Raw genomic sequence first — 22676 nt, forward strand, 5'->3', positions numbered from 1 at the left:
CTGAGCTTCCAACTCATCGACTTTAGCTTGAAGAAGAACTCGTTTTCCTTCCTTCTTTCGTTGTTTCGCACTATGTGCAAGGGGGGTGTCATTCTGTGTGCTGTGGCTTCCTTCGCTTCCCATGCTGGAGAGGGATGCCTGATCAAAAGAAAGTGTACGAATGATAGAAACCAGCTTGACACAGCTGAAGAGAGTAGGAATAAGTGTCGTTTCCCACAGACGGCGCCAAATGTTGATGCACAAAATCAGCGAAGACTTTGGTACAACAGAAAGTGTCAGGTTTTGTGACCTTCGCTTGGTTGCTTCGGTCACTAGTGAGGATAAGTACGTAAATGAATAGAGACAGAGAAGTAAACACAGGATGTACGTGGTTCACCCAGATTGGCTACGTCCACGGAGTAGAGGAGTTCTTATTAGTAGTGAAGGGCTTACACAAGTACAAAGGATCAAGCTCTCAATTTAGTGAGTTCTTGTGAATGATTTAACACAAATGGCATTAGGCAATATTGTGGGGGAATGACCCCTATTTATAGAAAAACTTGTAGCTTTGTCACATTGACATGTGTCATGTTATGATTGGTTCTTGATGTCGACACGTGCTGCGCTCTGATTGGCTTCTAATCTTGACACGTGTCGAGTAGTGATTGGCCTCCTGGTCGGAGGGGAACTCTTCTGGGTCCTTGACAGTATAGCGTTGGCCGGTGCTCGGTAGTTTCGGGATTGGTCAAGTATGGTACAAACACAACCAACATCGATTGAATTGATTTATTCAAGTGATAGCAAGAAGTCTTCCAATATATAAAAAAAGAGGACCCAAGCCAATATATAAGCTCCCGTTTTGCGAGGATCAGAAGAGAAAAGTCTATCGTACGCAATCTTACTCTTTACAAAGAGACTGATTTCACAACTCCAACTCGTAACTTTTTTATCACAAAGGAGCAACAAAATATTTTGTCACATGTATTAACAAAGAACTTAATACGAAACTATTCTATATGGTGCACAATAATATTTTGTACCTCAAGTGATGTGTTTGAATTTTATGGAATTTCGATGCAACTCCTATGATATATATATCTTTTTCAACAGGGCCTGCAAAGTGTAACACGTGTAATTTGTTTAAATGTACATCCTCGGAGAAAGCAAAAAAATCCAACAGTTCAAAATTGCTTTATATTATTTCCGGGAAATTTTATAAATTTGAGGTGAATAAGATTATTATTATTTATTTATTTCTAAAAGAATAATATAATAAAAAGATTCTAATTAGAAATCACTATAAAGTAGCTTTAGTAGTTGGAAATGAATTCCTGGTCTAATTTTGGGTTCAATTCCTACCGTTGGTGAATCGTACTACGGTGGCTAGGAAAGGCTTAACTGCCTCTGTAGTCTTTCCAACCCCTAGAATGGTGGACTGTCGTGGCGAAACTACTAACTATTCTCATTTTCTAAATGAATTTATAAAAAATAAAAAGAAGAAGAAGAAGATTTTAATTAGGTTTTAAAAGGGTAAACTTGTCATGTGAGTAGGAAATAACAGCATCCAATGCAAATAACAGCAGCAAGAGCAGAACCAGGGTTTTAGGCTGTTTGGCGGCTCTATTCAATCTTGTCTTAGGGTTTTAGCTTCAACTCCTCACTCTGGTTTCTCCCTCCCCAATTGATACAAAATTAGGGTTTCCAATTCTGCAAATATCATAGCAGATCTTGATTACGATGAAGGTGAAAGTAATATCTCGATCCGCAGATGAATTCACTAAAGAACGAAGCCAAGACCTCCAGGTGAGTTTTTTCCCCCACTCTCTCTCTACTCAGTGTTCTTCGTCGCTCTTTCTCTCCCTAAATTCTGAGGCTAGGGTTTCTGGTTGGATTTCCACAGAGGGTATTCCGTAACTTCGACCCCAGCATCCGAACCCAAGAGAAAGCCGTCGAGTATGTCCGGGCACAAAACGCTGCAAAATTAGATAAGGTGTGATTTGGGATTGATTTCAATTTGGTTTTGATTTTGATTTTTGGACTTTGAATGCCTTGAATAATTGTGCATCTAAATTTGTTTGAATGTTGTTTGTATTTTATGTGGGTAATTTAGATATTCGCGAGGCCGTTTGTTGGAGCAATGGAGGGACATATAGATTCCATTTCCTGCATGGCAAAGAATCCAAACCACTTGATAGGAATATTTTCTGGTTCAATGGATGGAGGTGCTTTGTTTCCTCTAAAATTTTCGAATTCCTTTTGTCTCTAATTTATTTCATGTTAATCTTATACTCCTGCAAAGTCTTAGGAAAAACAGGTATCACCATATAATTTTGATATTTATGGATTTACTTACCTTATTCTTTATATTAATTTTGGTATTTGCAAAATATAATATGGTACTAAGCTTTTAGAGTTTAAATATGTTTGAATTTCTTGACCCATAATAGTATTCACGTGCATTTTTTGGCAGAAATTCGGCTTTGGGATCTAGCTTCCAGGTGAGTTATGATTTTTTCATGTGAAGTATTATATGGATTGATTGAGACTTGGACCAGATGTCCCTGCTTTTGAATCATTATAGATATATTCCCTTCAGTTGAAAGATCCCTCAAATAAGCTTACTTGAAGGGAAGACCTAAAAAGGATTGCTCAAGTAAACTTATTTGAGGGATCCCTTGGCGGAAGGAGACTGTAGATATATATATATATATATATATAGATCATTTTGTCATTTCCATACATAAATACTTGGAATTTACTGTATTTGCTATAATTATTGAACCCAACATAGGCGAACAGTTTGTCGGTTTCCTGGTCATAAAGGTGCTGTCCAAGGTTTAACAGTATCTACAGATGGGCGTGTTCTTGTGTCTTGTGGAACTGATAGCACGTAAGGCATAACCTCCTTTGTTTATTCCCTTGTTCCCTCTACAAACTTAAGTTCTTGTACTGTTAATGAAGATTTGTCCATGATGAAGTCACTATCTTCCCTTTTCAGTGTTAGGCTTTGGAGTGTACCTGTTTCTAATCTCCTGGAGGAAGATGCCTCATCCGATAAGTCTGCTCAGGTATTTGCCTTCCTAATACTGTCACATGTCTTTTGAATGAATGTGTAGTCCACATTATACCTACCTAACTGTTATAAATGATTTGCAGCCACGGGAAACTTATGTTTGGAAGAATGCGTTCCGGTAAATTTCTAACTGAATTTTTAGAGATGACACTTTCTAGTTGATCTTACAAATTGATTGATATGTCCTATGATTGTCAAAGTTCCTAAGATTTAGGTTTACTTTCTCATTTGAAGGTCTGTTGATCACCAGTGGAATTCTGATCGGTTTGCTACGGGGGGAGCTGGAGTAGATATATGGAACCACAACAGGTTTTGATCTGGCGTAGTTATTCTTTTATTAACTAAAGAAAATGATAATTTTTTTATCCCTCATAAGTGGACAATTCTTTTTTATTGTTTATTGTTCTTATGTATAGGTCTGCACCAGAGCAGAGTTACCAATGGGGCACAGACACAGTTGTATCTGTTCGATTTAATCCTGGGGAGCCCGATATCTTGGCAACATCTGCAAGGTATGTATTGATGCTTGTAATTAAGATATGTATAATAATACTAGTAATAAAAACTTGTACGGTAAACAGATTAGATACCATGTGCCTACTCATTCTGGTGTTTGGTTTTGGATACGTTGCTTTCTAATTTTAGTATTCCGTTACATGTGGTTTTGGATACCTTGCTTTCTAATTTTAGTATTCCGTTACATGTGTTTTATTTAATAAGAATGGAACTAATAAAATACTCTTGGAAAACAAATGCTTTCGTGTAAAAGAAGGTTAAGCTGTAATGATTGTCTGTTGCAACATAATTTTTTGTTTTTTTATTTGTTCACACTGCAACGTTTTTATTTCATCTTTCCATATTTGTTTGCTTCTTTTCTAACAAGTTATATAATATCGTATTTTCGGAGAGAAAAGTAATATGTGATTTCTGTTGCAGTGACCGCAGCATAGCACTATATGACTTGCGCATGGGAAAACCAACATCAAAGTTTATAATGAGGGTATTGATACCAAATCATCGATGTTCAGTTCATCCCTTCAATTGTTTACAGTTTTGGTTTTAAAGTTTTGAGAGCTAAGAAAATAGCAATATTTGTTGGTCTCTTAATGGTATTTCTAACTTGCATTTTATTTTGACAGACAAGAACCAATTCCATTTGTTGGAACCCAATGGAGCCAATCAACTTCACTGCTGTAAGGATGTAAATTCAGAATTTTTTATTTGCTATCTCTGTAGTACACAAGGGATTTGCTCCAGATTATCTTTGTGCATCCTTTTCATTGTTTTAGGATGTTTAATCATCACATATGAGCCTGAGAGTTGAATTCTGGAATAAAACTTTAGCTCTACCAATGCAACTTGGTAATATGATTTGGAGCAAATTCCTCATTGTAAAAAAATCTTGTGATCATTTGTTTGCAAAAAATATTTTACTTTTGATTGGTACCCTTATTAGTAGTTTTGGAGAACAAGCCCATTAGCACACCAATGCTCAAATATTTGGGCTTTCTTCTTCCTCGTGTAGCATTTTCTTATTCTATTCCGTGGCGGGGCTAATCTGATTCCTCAATTATAGGCAAACGAAGACTCCAACTGCTATAGCTTTGATTGTAGAAAGTTTGGTGAAGCTACGTGTGTTCACATGGATCATGTTTCTGCTGTGTAAGTTTAAAATTTTGCAATTGGAATATTTGGATTTTTTCCCCACACCTCAAATCCATTTTTCCTATAGTATATTTTAGTATGGAAATTTTGTATACCAAACTTCCATTTTTTTCCCCTCAGGATGGATATTGATTATTCTCCAACTGGTCGAGAATTTGTCACTGGGTCTTATGATAGAACTGTGAGTTCCCTTTTACATACAATTAAATTCCATTTCATCAATGTTTGTGTAAATATGGCCTTAGTCCTTTTTAAAAAAAAATCCTTTGCAGATCATGATTTTCCCGTATAATGCTGGTCACAAACGGGAGATTTATCATACGAAGAGAATGCAAAGGTTTGGCTTTCATGCATTCCTTCTCTTATTTGATTGCTCATATTTATTGAACCTATGCTGTTAGCTTTCATATGTCAATCACGTCACTATAGCTTGTTGAGTCACTAACTTCGATATTCTGACTCTTGTTTCCCTCGTCCTGCTTTTTATGTAGGGTGTTTTGTGTCAAGTACAGCTGCGATGGTAGTTATGTTATTTCTGGGAGTGATGATACTAATCTTAGGCTTTGGAAGTCTAAAGCATCAGAACAATTGGGAGTTGTAAGAAATCTCTTTTTTACCTCGTCCTTTTGTTGCCTTCGGGTTACAGCATGACTTTCACCTTGGGACTTGGGAGTTATTCTTCCATTACCTATTTCTGATATTCACTCATTACATCCTTGTATATTACTTTTTTAGGATGGTTTTTTATTTCGTTGGGTAATTATTTTTGTTTTCGAAAAGAAAGAATGCATAAATTGGTTTGACTACAGAATTTTGTTCTTCCATGCACGCTATCACCAATATAGGCTTGAAACTCACAGATATAAACTTATAATTATTGTCATCTGCAGCTTCTTCCAAGGGAACAGAAAAAGCACGAGTATCATGAGGCGGTCAAAAACCGCTACAAGCACCTTCCTGAAATCAAGCGTATTGTGAGGTACAAAAGGATGAGGCCTGCTGTTATTTGTTTGTTTCAGCGAACATGGAATTATAATCATTATTTCTTGTTAAAATAATGAATTGTATTTTGACATGTAAAATGGCCAACCATTTTTAGTCTGTATTTCTCACCTATCTGTTGTTGTGAATGGTGATTGTGCAGGCATAGGCACCTACCGAAACCAATATACAAGGCAGGTAAGCAAATTCGTGAACAAAATGAATCTCAGAGAAAGAAGCAAGAGAAGAGGAAGGCGCACAGTGCCCCAGGAAGCATAGTTGAAGAGCCATTACGGAAAAGAAAAATCATCAAAGTCGAGTGAACAGTACGTGCAGGTTAATGTTGGCAATCCGCTTCTGCATATTCATGTTACGCGAGGCTGTGAGCTCTATACCGGTGCCTTCACAGAGCGATTTCCCAATCAGCAATCCTCACCATGGACGTGGTGCGGTGTCTATAGAGGCTTTACCGGACTTTAGTTTATAGAGGTTGGTTCTAGTAACTCTTTAAGTCAATGTAGTCCAATTCAAATTCAAAGAGGAATTTTTGGTTCGTGGCCCTTTGAAATCTTCCGTGTTTCGGAATATTTTGTATCAACAGTTATATTTTGAACTGAAATGAAATGGAGTCATATAGTTTGGTTAGTTGAAGAATTGGTGATGGCCCTGGGCTGGCAGAAGTTGTTGACTAATTACCAATTACCAGAGCAAGTGTATCTTGCTTTTTTATCTCCATGAGTTCTCATTTACGGATCCTCGGTGCAAAAAATCAACTAAATCTGTTTAATCATGTATGAGACTATTTTCAATCTTTATTGAAAAATAAAGACTACATCGGTTCTGGAAACGATTTTTTATTTTTATTTTTACTTTTTATCTATAAAAAATAATGATTTAGGTTATATAATTGAGGAAATTGTAGCAGTAGGCCTTTAACATTAATTCAATTGGAGTAATGGTCTCTCAACTTTATTTTCATGACCATTGGTCCCTCAATTCGTCAAAATGTGCAGCTATGGTCCTTTTCCTTAACACCATCAATAAATTCGTTAAATTCAGTCATGTGCGTGGCACATGAGACTAACTGTAGGGGCAATTAAGGAAACATATTATTTCCAAGTTGAAGTCGATACCCATCCCCAATTGAAACTTCCTCCATGCCCAATTCTCAAATTCCCAACATCAGTAATCAGCTTTTAATGAAGGAAACCAACCACAGAAACTCAGTTTCGAAGCAGTTATGGACGATGTGGTGTGGAAGAGCTTTACTGCACTAGTATAGAGGAGAAGGGATAAGGGATAAGGCTTTACTGCACTGGTATAGAGGAGAAGGCAATTCACTGAACCCGAGAGCAACATGAATAATTTGGAAGCAGCATGCATGGAGGAAAAGCATGGATGTGTTATGTGTTACAGTAATACCAAGAAGACAAAGATGAGCAGGAAGTATGAGGAGGATTGTAATTCCATCATTGGCAATCTCATGACATCCGACAACTTCATCATCCTCTGCTAAACTAACCTTGAAATTGAACCTTAAAACACCCAAATTTCCGATTGCAAACCCAAGTACACTGAGTATTATCAGTTTTGGAGGGATTGAACACTCAAACAACTCAAATAACCCTTCTCGCAAAACCCTATCCAACCCCGCTTTGTTGTGTTCGATCGACTCCAACCCAAGGAAAATAATAGGTTTCCTTAATTGCCCATACAGTCAATATCATGTGCCCCGCACGTGACTGATTTTAACAGAACCATTGACGGTGTTAACTGACACACTCCGATCTAAATCAAGGCATGCTGGCCGTCATGTGAAGGTAACGTAGCTATGTGCGCAGTGCGGAAGTGATAAGGATATAAAAATGTGAGTAAATAAAAACCAAGCTAACTAATTTACACTAGACGAATAAATAGGTGCGAGTGATGAGATTTAAGTGTAAACACACATAATCAGAGCATATGTAGCCTAAGTACAGTCCAACAGGACAGATACTAATTATACAATACCAGAAGAATGGTCCTACATTGGTTACAGTCTGTCAGAATCGCCCAGCCTCCTCCCAAGCCACCAACAAGCACGCCTACCTAAAACCTGGAATGGCGTAAAACAGAAAGTGTGAGTGGGCAAAAATAAAGCTTTTAAAAAAAAACACTTCTATTTCCAAAAGTAATAACCCCTTGCCTGACTGCGCTCGTCCTCAAGAAACATCTCACCTATATGTGAAATAATTATTTTAATGTTATTTTAAGCACATAACCAAACTATGTAATAACTTCTCATACGTTGCTCATTGGGGTATTTGAATATATCATCGTGGCCTACTTGACACCATGAACATTCCCATATTTTTAGAAAAAATTTCTATGTTCCCACGCGCCGCCTACGCGCAGGCACTTGCTTGGCACATTGATGAATTCCCTAACGGCGTTAAGGAATATTTCGTTAAATAACAGCATATTCCGTTTAATTTATCTGACGCTGTTAGCATATTTCGTCAAAGTTGATAGAATATTCTCCTTCTCCTTCCTTGGTTTGCCAAAGTTCGGTTCTAGTCACCACTGCACTCGTCGGAAACTGGAAAACTGAAAAAACTTCAATATCTCTTCCATTTCAACACCAAAATTCATGCAATTTGTACCAAAATGAAGCTCTCAACAAGGAGAACATGATCTTACCACTTTGGAGTCCTAAATTCAACGGAAATTGGTTGGAAAAATTTCGTGAAAACCGGCTAAGTCTGCAACTTGATGAACTCGAGTGTCCCGACGTCCAAAACCTTCCAAAATTCCTCTAACAACTTCATAAAGTCGTTTTAAAACTCTCTTGTACCTTAAAACCCCTCAAAACACTCGCGATCAAGCTCAAGCAACAGGACACCTTGTCGGAGCTCACAGGTTCTCGAGTTCCCGAAGTCCTCATGTCAAACTAATGGTATGGTTAGACCCCTAAGCTTGCAAGGAACTCGAAGGTAACTTCCACTAGCTCGATTTGCAACGGTTTAAAGAGATTTGGGATGGTTTCAGGTGTACGGAAAGATAGAGGTTCGAGAATGAGAGAGAGAAAACGAGAAAGGTTGCACGTGTGAGTGTGTGTGTGTGGTGATTCGGATTGGGCACACACCTAAAATCCCTAAGTTCTAATTGGGCTATCCAAACTTGGTCCTAACAACCCTACAATTTCGATTGAATCCCAAAACTTAGGAAATAAAATAATTGGTCCATTCTTTTAGCCTTAGTCCATTTGTACATTCACAACCCAACGCTTAAGGGTAAAATCGATATTTCCACGTTGTCGAGGACAAAATATATTATAATTCTGGACGGGTTGTCACATTAACGAAAAGGACCACAGCTACACATTTTGACAAGTTGAGGGACCAATGGTCATAGAAATAAAATTGAGGGACCATTGCTCCAATTGAATTAAAGTTAAGGAATTATTGCTACAATTTCCTCTATATAATTACAAAAAATTATAAGTATATATAATTACAATGTGGAGTTACCTACCCCAAAGAGCCGTTACACTAAAGAATGAGAAATCGAGTTAGCGACATAATAAGCTTTTTATTATGTATTGCAGTAATTAGCTTTTAATGACGGAAACCAATCACATAAACTTAGTTTCGAAGCAGTTATGGACGATGTGGTGTGGAAGAGCTTTATTGCACTAGTATAGAGAAGGGAGAAGGCTTTATTGCACTGGTATAGAGGATAACACATGGAGAAGAAGGCAGTTCATTGAACTCGAGAGCAACATGAATAATTTGGAAGCCACTGCCAATAAGGAAAAGGCATGGAGGAAAAGCATGGATGTGTTACAGTAGTACCAAGAAGACAAGATGAGTACGAATGTAATTCCATCGTTGGCAATCTCAAGACATCCCACAACTTCATCATCCTCTGCTAAACTAACCTTGAAATCGAACCTTAAAAAACCCAAATTTCCAATTGCAAACCCAAGTGCACTGAGTATTATCAGTTTTGGAGGGATTGAACACTCAAACAACTCATATAACCCTTATCGCAAAACCCTATCCAACCCCCATTTGTTGCGTTTGATCGACTCCAACCCAAGGGAAATAATATGTTTCCTTGATTGCCCCTACAGTCAGTATCATGTGCCCCTCATGTGACTGATTTTAACAGAACTATTGACGGTGTTAATGAAAAGGACTATAGCTACATATTTTGACGAGTTGAGGGACCAATAGTCATGGAAATAAAATTGAGGGACCATTCCTCTAATTGTATTAAAGTTGAAAACCTTTGCTACAATTTCCTCTATATAATTACAAAAAAATTATAAGTATATATAATTACAATGTGGAGTTATCTACCCCAAAGAGCCGTTTCACTAGGTATCGTTTGATATGCAGATGGGACGGGACAGGACGAGAAGGAACGGAGATGGAGCAAAGATGCCCTCGGATGGAAACAAGGAGGAAGAAGAAGGAGAGAGATGTTATAATTTTGTGTTCCACAGACGTGGAACGAGTCGTTCTAGGGGGTGAGGTGGAATGAAAATTCACCCAAAACTCGTTCCATGAAACAACGCGTTCCATCTGTTTTAGACGCACCAAACGTGAGACGGAACGCTTCGTTCCACTCCGTTCCTTCTTGTCTCACGTACCAAACGGTATCCTAAAAAATGAGAAATCAGATTAGCCACATAATAAGCTTTTTTTTTAAATAAAAAAATTAGTAATTTTGACACGACAGTTCATACTTTCAAAAACAAAAACAACTCAAGAGTCCATCAAGTCACATCGTCAAGGGCCCACCTGAAACCACACCCACTCACATCTTCATCAAGTCAGAGCTGGCATCTCCAGCTCCCGTGATTGCAGCCAGCCGACGCCCCTCCCACGCGCTCTCCTTTATTATCTTCTCTCTCTCTTCCCCAATAAATAAACCACACCTCCCACGCACACTCTCTCATGTTACGTCATTTTTCAGTTCGCCGGCGAAACGTACCCGTCTTCCCGGTCGACTGAAAAATCTCTCATCCTCGCCTCTCGCAATCAGATCTCGACTCCCCTCTGCCCCCCGATCTCTAGAACCCTGAGTCTCCCCTACTCCTCAATGCACGGCTACAGCCGGCTCGGCAATTCCCGACCCGTCTGCTCCCCGCCGTCCTCCCCCCGCTGCCGCCACGGCCGAAACAAGAACGCGGGCGCCGGCCTAGGGCCCAAGCAGAGCATTGTGGAGAAGGTTGTGGTGTTGCTCATCTCAGTCGTTTTTAAGCGCCGAGGCGTGCTTTTGTTCGCTCCATTGTTGTACATTTCGGGGATGCTGTTGTATATGGGCTCGGTGAACTTCGATGTAGTTAGCTTGAAGAATGCGGTTGTTGTGGTCAGTAAGCGGTCGCCGCCGGGCTCGGTGTATAGGAGCCCTCAGGTTTTTCACAGGCTTTGGCCTTATATGCAGGCTGAGGGCAATCACACTCACAATTTGGTGAGTGAATTCTTGCAAACTTCTTCCGATTCGATTGGGTGGAGGATTCAAAATGCACCATTTTGTTTTGTTTATGTAAATTCTTGACGAACTGAGCATTTGCTAATCTATGTGCATGCTTGTGTTAAGTTTGATATGCATTGCTGTCCACTATCTATTGTTATGTATTAGGGTCTACTGATTTGGGTAATTTTATCTGACTGTGAGTTACTAATTTTGAAAAAGAACGCAATGTTGTTTGATCGGCAGATGGAAAAGAACCATGTGCTCATCAATCGAATCACTTCTGGTATAGAAATTTACTGTCTTTATATGAAATTGTTGTGATAGGTAGCTCCTCAGGGAAACCTCTTATTGGGGCTCAATTAGATAGTTACTTATGCACTTCTGCGAATTTGATGGTTATAGCCAATGTGAACAATTTGAATTGACTGTATGCTGATATGAAAACTATGCAGTTGATGACGGTGTGGAATTCAAAAGTGCGGCAAGTTTGGAAGCCCTGTATTACCAACGATACTCCAGAAGAAGGTTTGGGTTTTTCATATGAAGATCACAATGAAACTGAGAATGATGTATATGAAATATCGAATGGATACATTTATCGTACTGGCTACCCAGAATTTTCAAATCGTGTAGAGATGATGCTTCAGAATTAATATGGATTGCAAATGCCAGTAAAGAGTCTATCACCACACGTACTTGGTAAATGGTGGAAGGGTGCACAAACAGGGTTTGTTCGAAAATGAAAACACCCTGCCACCTGGTCTTGTGTTCGCACAACTATACACAAATGTTTCCCAAAAAATTATACTTCAGCTACACCTTTTTAACATCATGTTTATGCTGTGTGGCAAAATACTTATAAAAAAGTGTTTGAAACAGAATATGGTATGTTTTCAGCAAGTCAATGTGGCAGGAATTTTAAATCTAAATTTCAGTTATCCTGATTTTTGGAAGATAGAATGAATAATTATGTGGTTGTTAAAAACTAAATGAATAACTAACTGTTGTTTTTTTAATATTTGGACGGGTTACAGGACTACCAGAGTCGAATGGTTTATTTATAATTGAAGCAAATGGTGGATTGAACCAGCAACGTTTATCGGTAGGTGTGATTACACATTACTTGAATTCATTTTCTTGATTGGTATGGCTTTGTTGATTTGTATCAATCTTTCTTGATTTGGGTGGCTGCCATGGTTAGGGTTTGTGATCTATGTGTTGTAGTTGGATTCTTTTTTCATTAGTTTTCCTTTTTTTAGGGAGTTTTAACGAAAAGCCCACGGTACTGTTTACTTTAACGAAAAACCACATTTTTACATTAAAAAGTCAAACCCGCTACTATTCATTTTACCATTTTTTTTGTCCTTATCATTAAAACTCAAAGTTTTCAAGCCCTTTTCATTAGTTTTCCATTTTTTAAGGTTGGGTTGCTTTGAATATATTTTGTCATTCTTTTTGTGGTTTTGATCGTTGCATAAAGATATCAATCACCTTAGAGTAATTGACAGGCAAAGACCAATAAGTAGAGTTCACCTCAAAATTTAATTTTTTACAAAGTGAAAGCTATACTCCAAGATATGGCCGAAGCGTGTTGTTTGGGCAACACCAAGGAATTTTGTCTAGTTTTCCTTGGTATGAATGTTTTGGCTTTTTGACTAGGCTTGACACACACCCACGTGTTTGCAGTTGTGGGGTTGTAGACTGCTGATTCTATATATACAGTTGAAAACGAAATGAAGGATCGGACATTGTTCTTGTGCATTGCTGTCACGTAGGAGAAACAAACTGTAGAGATATATTATTGTGTGAAATTCTGTTTTTCTTTTAACATGATATGTTGTTGGACTGTCATTTGTAACAACTTGATTATCAACTTATCAACTTGTCATGCAATATTGCTTTTTATATTGTTAGACACACGCAACACATGCATATATATTGGGCTGTGTTCTCTTGCTAGATGTATGGTATGTTATCTTGTTAAACTTTGAAATCGGACATTTGAACAAGAATCTCCATGATCAATAGTCTAGATGTCAGTCTGCCAACATAACATGCTGCACTGTCCACCAAACCTGTATTTTCCTTCATATATATATGTATTTCAACTCACTTATTTGTATGATATTCCTGCGAGACCAAAACCATCCGTGTTATTGTAATTTACAGAGTGCAGTTGTCATTTTGTTCCATCAAATTACATTTGGACTTGGACAAAAAGATTGTGCATGAATTTCATGAATAGTTGACAATAGTAACTTGTGTCAAAAACATGTCTTGTGCATCCGATTTTTCCTTTTCTTTTTCTTTGACAGTTTTCTTCATGACTTCATTATAGATTTGTGATGCAGTTGCTGTGGCTGGACTATTGAATGCAACGCTTCTGATTCCAATTTTTCATCTAAATAGTGTCTGGAAAGACTCAAGGTGATTACTTAAGTTATTGTACCATTAAGATTATGATCTTCATCATGCTCAGCTTCATTACCACTTACATGAGATTTTTATTTTATTCGTCGTTCTAAATAGTTTAGCATGATTCGTTCAGAAAATGTATAACTAGGTTAACTTAGTTTCTGAATCAGCCATGACAAGTTGACAACTGCTAAAACGCCTTATCTGAACTATTTGGTTCAATATGAATTACCAAACTTTGGCTGATGCATATTTTGAATAAAAAATATAACTTAGCAAATGGGAATTCTTCGTTTGAAGTCGGTGTAGGCCGCAAGTAAGGGAGTTATTTACTATAATTCTCTGTTTTTCCTTCTCCATTTTCTTAAATGAATTAAGTTTAAAATTGGATCATAGTAATTCTGTATCGGTCTTTTTGTCCTTACCAAGTTCATGTTAAAAATTATTAGTTACTTATGGCTTGGGTTGTAGCAAACTTCATATAGAGGGAGAGCTCAAATGTGACCCTCCCCTCCCCCTTCATTAGACCTTGGTCTTCTTTCAGCCAAAAAGATAACACCATATAATGGCTTATAATGGATTTAGTTGACAAAAAAGGGTTTGCATGTGTATTGGATACAGCATACAATTTGACCTGGCAACCTTTTGATTGGAGCATGGTTGTCTCGCAGGTCCTAAGCTTTGAAATCTGACCACTGAGAATATATGTAAAGCATGGCAGTAAAAGTTTAAATTATTGAAAACTTGTCATGTTTTGATGTTTCAAGGTATTGACCATTTTATTTCCTACTTGTTGCAGTCACTTTGGGAACATATTTGATGAAGATTACTTCATCCATGCTCTCAGAAATCAAGTGAATGTGGTTAGGGAGCTCCCAGGGGATATGCTGGAGCGATTTGACAATAATATAAGCAACATTGTGAATCTGAGAGTGAAAGGTTGGTCAAGTTCAGCTTATTATCTTCAAAAGGTCCTCCCAAAGTTGGAGCAAATGGGGTATGTGCCTTACCTGTATTGTTGTTTCTAGTTGGTTTTTCTCTTCTTTCTATCTTTCTATATCTATATTATGATGTGTTTTACTCTTTAATTCTTTACTTTTGAGTCATGGCCTTGTGTTACATTGTATGTGACAGCTATATATAGTTTCTCTCAACCCATGTTGCAGGGCCGTGCGCATTGCACCCTTTTCCAACAGATTGGCTTATGCAGTTCCTTCAAAGGTCCAAAGGCTTAGATGCTTTGCCAATTTTGAAGCACTGAGGTTTTCAAGTTCTATAAGAATGCTTGCAGATAAAATGGTTGAACGGATGGTTAAAAGTAGCTCCCACAGCGGGGGGAAATACGTTTCAGTGCATCTTCGGTTTGAAGAGGTGTGTAATTTTTGTTATCCCTTTAAATGAATCATTTCTGATTTCTTCTGTGACTGTAATTTCTTTTAAATGAACAATTTATAAATTTTGTTTTTATCTCTTTGTCAAAGGACATGGTAGCGTTTTCGTGCTGTGAATATGATGGCGGGGAGGAAGAGAAACGCGAAATGGATATTGCTCGAGAAAGAAGTTGGAGAGGAAAATTCAGGAGAAGGGGTAGAGTAATTAGGCCAGGTGCAAATCGTGTGGATGGGAAGTGCCCTTTAACTCCGTTAGAGGTATAATGCTATTCTTTCTATCCATTTCAATTTAAGCTCTGAAATCTTGTCCTACCCGGTTATATATAAAGGTTCTGCTACTTGGGCTTTTGAAAAATATTTTAAAACTTCACATTCTGCACTCCAGACTTTATATATTTATTATATATTTAGAAAGAAATACATTTGTAAGGAGTCCACAATGAGATTTTTGAAGTGCCAATAACAGTTCCCTAATTAAATTTCTTTGAAAAAAAAAACTCTTGCTCAATGTTGTAATATCTATTGCTGATATTTTCTACTTCTGCTACTACATTTAACTACTGTGAACTATAACAACAAAAGAAAACACACTGGACTCTTATTTTTTGCGTATAAATGAAAATCTGATTGTTCTGAAAGATTTTGGAAGTTAAGAGGGCTTGGAGATTAGTTTAGATAGATTGCGTCTCTTTTGCTGGACGGTGGTTTTTGGTTTTGGTGGAGGTGGTGGGAAGAGGACTTTGGCAGAGAGGCATGGGGACTGTTTTTTTCCCTGAAGGTTTTCTATTCTGTTTAAATAAACAAAATGTTAATGCCACATCATCAGTATTGTTTTGACTAATACATTTTGATTGATTTTTATTTTGGATGAACATGGTCAAATTTTGTCCGATAGCTGGTCTGGCCATGGCTGGACCAAGTACAGAACAGACAGCTAAAGTTCATCATAATAAGCATTAGTATTTGAATTGTTTCTCAACCTTGGTGAGTAATGAAGTATTTGGTGCTGTAGGTAGGAATGATGCTCAGGGGTATGGGGTTTGACAATGCCACCTCAGTATACATTGCAGCAGGAAACATTTATAACGCGGAGAAGTACATGTCTCCTCTTAAACAGATGTTTCCACGCTTGGAAATGAAAGACACATTGGCAACTGCAGAAGAACTTGCTCCTTTTAAGGTATCGTTTGGGAGCAATTACATCTCCAACTAAGTACGCGTCAGCTTCAAACTAATGCAATTTTTATTATGCCATTTCTGCAGTAGGGTCCATTCACCTAAATTTGCTCCTTTTGATATAATAATAGACTTAGCGTCAAGTTAATTTTTTCAATGCTAAATTTTTCTGATGTAGGGCCATTTATCTAGGTTGGCGGCTCTTGATTACACGGTTTGCCTCCACAGTGAAGTATTTGTTACCACTCAGGGAGGAAATTTTCCCCACTTCTTGATGGGTCACAGGCGGTATCTCTATGGAGGACATTCAAAGACAATCAAGCCTGATAAAAGAAAGTTAGCACTCTTATTTGATGATCCTAATATCAGGTAACTTGTGCTTGAAGTGTTAGTTTGATCATCTGTTCAGTTTCACACTTTCAAATAATAGGGATTCATCCACGTAACCTAAAACATGTGCAGTGGTACCTAATTAAAAGAAAAAGACCACATTATTTAACACTCTGCTGAGTATAGGTTACCTAAGGACGCATCTTTGCTTTCTATGTCTTTCTACATTTTAAGTTGTGCATGTTGCAGAAGTTAAATCTCCATTGAAATGCAAAAACAATCTTAATAGTTGCACCATTTAAACATTTTGTTTCTCTTTTTGTCTTTCTACACTTTGGTATTACCATGCATTACACCTTCCAAGCCCAAAACTAAAAACTAAAAACTGAAAACGAAATTGTTATCAAACGACCCCTTTTCTGTTTGACCTGTGTTAACTCCAAGCACCTCGGTGTTCTCTGTAATGGGTTTGGTATGGTTGTCGTAAACATGATATATCAAGATGTACCTAGCAAATAAAAAGGGGCACGATGGATGTTTAAAGCATATGACAACAAATTTAACTATCAAACAAAAATGGGGTAACCAATGATATTTATAGACAAACAACATGAATATAATTTGCTTTGCTTCCACCTAGTGGTCCTTTATTTGCACTAAAAAGCATTGTAGAAAAACAACTTAAGCATTCTTATTCATTCGTATTTCTTATATTGCAGATGGGAAGATTTCGAACGGCAGATGCAAGACATGCTTCGCCACAGTGACCAGAAGGGTTTTGAATTGAAAAAACCCAGTGCGTCACTGTATACATTTCCCATGCCAGATTGTATGTGTAAAGAAGCAGAAGCCACAAATATAAGCGGTAACTTAATTAACACAACTGATTTGAATACATAAAATTATTTGTTAGGGTTACGATTTTTGTGTTCACCTGTAATTTTTTTGTATCATTAAAAATAACGTCGTTCAGTTAAGTTGAGAAATTGTTCTTTCAGTTGAGTGGAGGGGGAATGTATCCTAAGGTCTTGATTCTTTCGGTCGATTAACTCTGCCCAATCAGCAGTGTGTTACTCAATTCATTGTATATGTACAATAACAGATCAAGGGAAAATTCTTTGCATCAATCAAATCTTCTCCTTTATTGATATGCTTTGATTCGTTGTACTGAGGTACTGTCTGCATCTGGTGCCGCTATTTTTCGTTCAGAACTTCATATGCTTTCTTTTCATACACCCCAACATCAGCGTCTACATTTGCATGTTCTGCATTTTTCTACATTCGAAATCTGCGTAGCTTCGGCATTCGGAATTTGCATCTGCATCTGGATTTGTCGACGTTCGGAATCTGCATTGCTTCTACACCTTTGGCATCGGCAATCTACATCTAACTTCGGCATTTGCTTATGCCTAAGTATGTAATCCATCTATCTGTTTGCCTAACACAATCTGTATCTACATCTGCTTGTCAATTTTCTTGTTGGCAAACTCTTGTTTTTTACCATGAGTTGAAATTTATATTTTTATTTAGGAAGTTAATTTTGGATTTGATTCGATTTTATATTATTTTTATGTTTTTATTTTTTCTAAATATAGCTTGTAATTTAGTATGAGATACAGGTAAGACAGCATAGTCTTTTGGTATGTAATTGTTGTGACAATTCTTTTCGCTAAAAAAAAAAATTCATTTTTTGTAGTTGGTTTGTTCTTTTATTTGTTTTTTTTTAAATTTAGTTATTCACACTTTGGTTTTTACCAATTTTAATACCACATGACGTGACACATGAAATATTTGATAAGAATGCTACTGAAGCCCCATTTTGGTAAACCACCAGAGGTTTTGCTAGCGTTTTCCATACAATAAACATTGAACGAGATAAAATCAAAATTTAGTTAAAATCTATATGATTCCACCTACTTGCCATATCATGCGTTACCATATAGGCATATACGGTTTAAAATGTGATAAGATTAACATTATTTTTCTTGCTATATATCCACAGATACTTTGACCTAATTTATATCCTTTCCCAATTACCCAATATTCAACTTGATACCTTTTCCATCCTCCTTTTGACAAAACAGAAAACTTTTATTTCTTTTGAGGATGCTTTTGAAAATATAATTACTGTGGGAGGGAATAGCATAACATATGAGGATGGAAATGGAGATGGATAAGCAACCAGCCGAAATATGACTAACAAAATTCCCCTTTAATTTGTTCCCAAATTTTAATATTATGGTATAAATTAAGATAAGACTATTGGCTAATAGGCATATAAGCCCCTGGATTAAGGCACCAGGATAAGGAAACCTCAGCCCACATGAATTGAAATTTTAGGTGGCAGGGGCAATTATGAAATTGTCCTAATGGAGTGTGTTTTTGTTTTATGGAGAAAAAATTTCATATAACGAATTTATTTTTGCGGTATTTCTATCTTATAAATTAAGTGAATTAAAGTGATAAGTGAGATACGAATAATTAGAGTATTCTATCTTGATAGGAAAATCTTTTTCCGTTTTTAAATAACCCACAAATTATTAATTAGAAGTTTTTATATAGTAAAATGAGAATTAAACCGGTTAATCTGAACTAAACTAATGTACCACTCGAGTTGAAAAGCCCTAACTATAAATCGGAGAGCTTCAAATTAATATCACGTTTTAAAAAGAAGAAATGTAATTGGAGAAACAAGACACCCATATGGAAGAATATGAAGTGTTTGATTGATTTGAAATTCCGAATCACGCTTATATGAGTACCTATCAACCGTTAATAGCGTAATTCTATGTCTAAAAAGTTCTTAAAAGGGATAGATGGTGTGAATTGTGAATAGAAAAGAAGAGCCCACAAGGGGGAGGAATGTGACGTAAAAGTAGAGCTACCTACCAAAATGGAGCCATGAGAGATTTTTTAGTGTGGCTATCATACGAGATGGTACATTACATATTATTATATAAATGGAATGATATGTGTTTTAAAAAGTTAATAATTTATAACATAAAATTTCTCATCACTTTTATAAAAACACGTGATGTACCATCCGTATTACCATCCCAACTAAAAATTTCTACCGTATCAGTAACCACTAACCACTTTTCTCTTTCACCAACTCGGTCAAATCCTTCCCTCCCCACCTGATAAATCAAACCCTCCAACTTTCTCTCTCCTCTCTCTCTCCTCTCTCTCTCTCTCTCCCCTCTCATATCAGTAATCTTTCTGTCTTCTTCTTACATATAGATCTCGTTCTTTCTCCACTTCGTCCACCAAACCAAAACTCCCTGTCTCTGTTGCTTCTTCTCCCTTTCACCTCTTTCAAACAAAACACCACAAAATCTCTCTCCTTTCCTCTCTCTCTCTCTCTCTCTCTCTCTCTCTCTCTCTCTCTATATATATATATATATATTTATATACACATACATACAGAGTCACTGTTGTAGCTGCTGTTGTATTGTATCTGATTCAGAAGAAGAAATAGATGGGGAGAGCACCTTGTTGTGAGAAAGCTCACACCAACAAAGGGGCATGGTCGAAAGAGGAGGACCAGCGCCTCATCGACTACATCCGCCAACACGGCGAGGGTTGCTGGCGCTCCCTCCCTAAAGCCGCCGGTACGTAAACTCATCCATCTATCCAACTATTCATTTTCAATTCAATATTCCTCTATCTAAAAAGGGGCGACTTAAGCCAGCAAGCTTTCAGCTTTGTGAGGGTCGGGGGTGAGGAATGTTCATCGGATATAGCCTTATTTTTACTTTGCAAATAGGCCATATTTATGACTATGAACTCGGAACTTTTCGATCATAAAGAGGCAATCTTTCAATTGTGTCAGGGCTTTCTAAAAAGGATTACTAATCCTTAACTTTTCGAGGATTCCTTCCTCAATGGTTGTGAATGACTCTCAATCTTTTCGACCTTGGTTCCGTAAGAGCAAGTCAGAAAGATTGAGAAATAGAATCATCGTTCTCAATAGCCATGAGATGATCATCTTAGGTTGCTCCTTTTGTCGACGGATGCACCTATTACACTTGTCCTCGATATTCCTCTATCTATATCATATAATTAATTCAGTTTTTCTTCATGTATGATTTTGTAGGGTTGCTTAGGTGCGGCAAGAGTTGCAGATTGAGATGGATAAACTACCTCCGCCCCGACCTCAAGCGTGGGAATTTCACACAGGAAGAAGATGAACTCATCATCAAGCTTCATAGCTTGCTGGGAAACAAGTAAGCAACCAGATCACCCAGTTTTTTTTTCTGACAGAATAAATCATATTGATTTGAAATTGGACTGTGTTTCTGTAGATGGTCGTTGATTGCGGCGCGATTGCCGGGAAGAACCGATAACGAGATTAAAAACTACTGGAACACTCACGTCAAGCGAAATCTCATCAGTCGCGGCCTCGACCCTCAAACCCACCGCCCGCTTAACCAAGCAACAACCGCCACTTCCACTGCTCCCGCCTCTCGCTTGGGCTTGAGAAACCGTCCTCCGCCGTCTTCCGTGTTGTTTGATCATAAACCCGTCAACAACCACAGCAAAATTGAATTGTTGAAGCACCCCAAGATGGAGCAGGACTACTACAATTACAAAATAGAATCGGAGGCCAATTGCTCCACCGCTACCGGCAGCGGCACCACAACCGAAGAAGACCAACAACAACAACAGCAGAAATACAAGTGTGGTGATCTCAACTTGGATCTTTCAATTGGGTTAGAGCCGTTTCAGTCCAAGCCAACTCGGGCGTCGTCTGGGAACTCGGCCGAGTCAAGACTACAGCAGATCATAGTTCCTCCTAATAGTAATAATAATCATCTGTTTTTTTGAAAAGTGCAGTCGTCGGCGGTGGCTCAGGCGGTGTGTTTGTGCTGCCAGGTTGAATTTCAGAGCAGCGAAGCATGCAGAAATTGTCAGTGTAGTAGTAACAATGGCTTCTACAGATTTCACTGACCTGCTTTGAATTCATAGCGCCATTTTATTATTTATTTTCTTTTTCTTTTTTCTCTTCATCTTAGACACACATTTGGAAGAACAATTATCATTTGAAAATCCAGATTTACATATGTTTGAATTAGATTTCTCATGTTTTGGCTCTTTAAGAGCAACAGATGCAAATTTAACATTTACATCTTCATTTTTTTAGTGGGAAAGAATGTCTTATATGGAATAGGTATCGTGTTGTCTCTCATGTGTAAGTTTTTCTTGATGTGACATAATATTATTGTATTGAGACGTCATTTAACAGTGTATCTGTTTTATGTAAGTTGTTCTTATTACAGGAAGTTATATGTTTGAAATTTCATTTAGTTATCTCTTTTAACTAGCGAACCCCACTTCTGAAAATATGTAAAAAAAGAGATAATTTTTTTATTTTTATTGTAACACCAAAACATGTTTTCTACATGCCTTAAAATGTGTTTATTGAGCAGATGGCCTTTGCACCCTGGTGTTTGTTCGATCTCTGCCGATTACTCTCACCCCTAATAACTATCCATCTAATCCACCAAACGCTATAGTTCTACTAAAAAAAATTAATAATAAAAGTTGTTGAGAGATCATGCCAAGAATGACTCAAGTTTGGTCATTCAATAATTGTTATTTGTATATGCAAGATTGTCATACTACATCTACATGTGCATTTGACTCACACACCACATAGTGCGGAATAATTTCGGTTCAAGTAGTACTAATGTCTCTCTAGTAGGCTATAATTTTCAGTTAGACTTTCATAACATCAAATCATATATAGGGGCTATAAGTAACAATTAACAAAGATTCCTTCGACAGAAATAACATGGCTTAAAGAATTAATGTTCAGGTCAAAACTGATACTTGCTAAACTTAGCATACAACCTTCTCCTTTTTAGTCTTTCCAACACAAGCCTAAGGTGCCTAGAATGGTCTTGTTCACTCTTCGAATACACAAGTATATCATCAATAAAGACTATCATGAATTTGTCCAAATAAGGTTGGAAACCCTATTCATCAAATCCATAAGTGTGCAGAACCAAAAGGCATAATAAGAAATTCATAATGACCATTCCGTGTTCAAAAAAACAATCTTCAGAATATCCTCCACACGAATCTTGAATTGATGACATCCCGATCTCAAGTCAGTTTTAGAGAAAATTTGAGCTCCTCTCAACTAATCAAACAAATCATCAATCCTAGAAAGAGGGTATCGATTCTTGATTGTCACC

The 22676-nt window shown here is 37.4% G+C and overlaps 3 protein-coding genes across 4 annotated transcripts; all 3 read left to right on the forward strand.

The window, feature by feature from the left end:
• Positions 1-1492: 1492 nt before the first annotated feature.
• On the forward strand, positions 1493-6343 carry LOC103421353 (uncharacterized). Its single transcript, XM_008359378.4, has 17 exons — positions 1493-1782; positions 1880-1969; positions 2090-2201; positions 2450-2477; positions 2771-2869; positions 2978-3047; positions 3136-3170; positions 3287-3361; positions 3469-3564; positions 3989-4052; positions 4192-4245; positions 4629-4714; positions 4838-4898; positions 4990-5054; positions 5209-5314; positions 5608-5696; positions 5862-6343. Exons 1-17 carry the CDS (start codon positions 1717-1719, stop codon positions 6019-6021), a joined length of 1356 nt encoding a protein of 451 aa, XP_008357600.1. The 5' UTR covers positions 1493-1716; the 3' UTR covers positions 6022-6343.
• Positions 6344-10534: 4191 nt separating this feature from the next.
• On the forward strand, positions 10535-17624 carry LOC103441829 (O-fucosyltransferase 9). Of its 2 annotated transcripts, none has more exons than XM_017333972.3 (10): positions 10535-11158; positions 11617-11689; positions 12199-12266; positions 13503-13591; positions 14379-14576; positions 14746-14950; positions 15061-15228; positions 15983-16150; positions 16325-16515; positions 17196-17624. In XM_017333972.3, exons 1-10 carry the CDS (start codon positions 10787-10789, stop codon positions 17374-17376), a joined length of 1713 nt encoding a protein of 570 aa, XP_017189461.3. In that variant the 5' UTR covers positions 10535-10786; the 3' UTR covers positions 17377-17624. The 2 variants fall into 2 exon arrangements, 1 of the variants encoding a protein (XP_017189461.3); XR_011583496.1 differs by having other exon boundaries at positions 10561-11158; positions 15983-16183.
• A 2024-nt stretch (positions 17625-19648) lies between these two features.
• Positions 19649-21773, forward strand: LOC103441830 (transcription repressor MYB6-like). Its single transcript, XM_008380540.4, has 3 exons — positions 19649-20087; positions 20573-20702; positions 20781-21773. The coding sequence occupies exons 1-3, from the start codon at positions 19955-19957 to the stop codon at positions 21301-21303; spliced, it is 786 nt and encodes a 261-aa protein (XP_008378762.2). The 5' UTR covers positions 19649-19954; the 3' UTR covers positions 21304-21773.
• The last annotated feature ends 903 nt before the right edge of the window (positions 21774-22676 follow it).

This window comes from Malus domestica, chromosome 08, assembly GCF_042453785.1.
Source record: "Malus domestica chromosome 08, GDT2T_hap1".
Taxonomy (NCBI): Eukaryota; Viridiplantae; Streptophyta; class Magnoliopsida; order Rosales; family Rosaceae; genus Malus; species Malus domestica.

Coding starts and splice junctions, on each gene's coding strand:
- LOC103421353 (XM_008359378.4), top strand. CDS start 1,717: ATGAAGGTGAAAGTAATATCTCGATCCGCAGATGAATTCACTAAAGAA. Junction 1,783..1,879: donor AACGAAGCCAAGACCTCCAG/GTGAGTTTTTTC, acceptor GGATTTCCACAG/AGGGTATTCCGTAACTTCGA. Junction 1,970..2,089: donor ACGCTGCAAAATTAGATAAG/GTGTGATTTGGG, acceptor TGGGTAATTTAG/ATATTCGCGAGGCCGTTTGT.
- LOC103441829 (XM_017333972.3), top strand. CDS start 10,787: ATGCACGGCTACAGCCGGCTCGGCAATTCCCGACCCGTCTGCTCCCCG. Junction 14,577..14,745: donor CCAAAGTTGGAGCAAATGGG/GTATGTGCCTTA, acceptor CCCATGTTGCAG/GGCCGTGCGCATTGCACCCT. Junction 16,151..16,324: donor AAGAACTTGCTCCTTTTAAG/GTATCGTTTGGG, acceptor TTTCTGATGTAG/GGCCATTTATCTAGGTTGGC.
- LOC103441830 (XM_008380540.4), top strand. CDS start 19,955: ATGGGGAGAGCACCTTGTTGTGAGAAAGCTCACACCAACAAAGGGGCA. Junction 20,088..20,572: donor CTCCCTCCCTAAAGCCGCCG/GTACGTAAACTC, acceptor ATGATTTTGTAG/GGTTGCTTAGGTGCGGCAAG. Junction 20,703..20,780: donor CATAGCTTGCTGGGAAACAA/GTAAGCAACCAG, acceptor GTGTTTCTGTAG/ATGGTCGTTGATTGCGGCGC.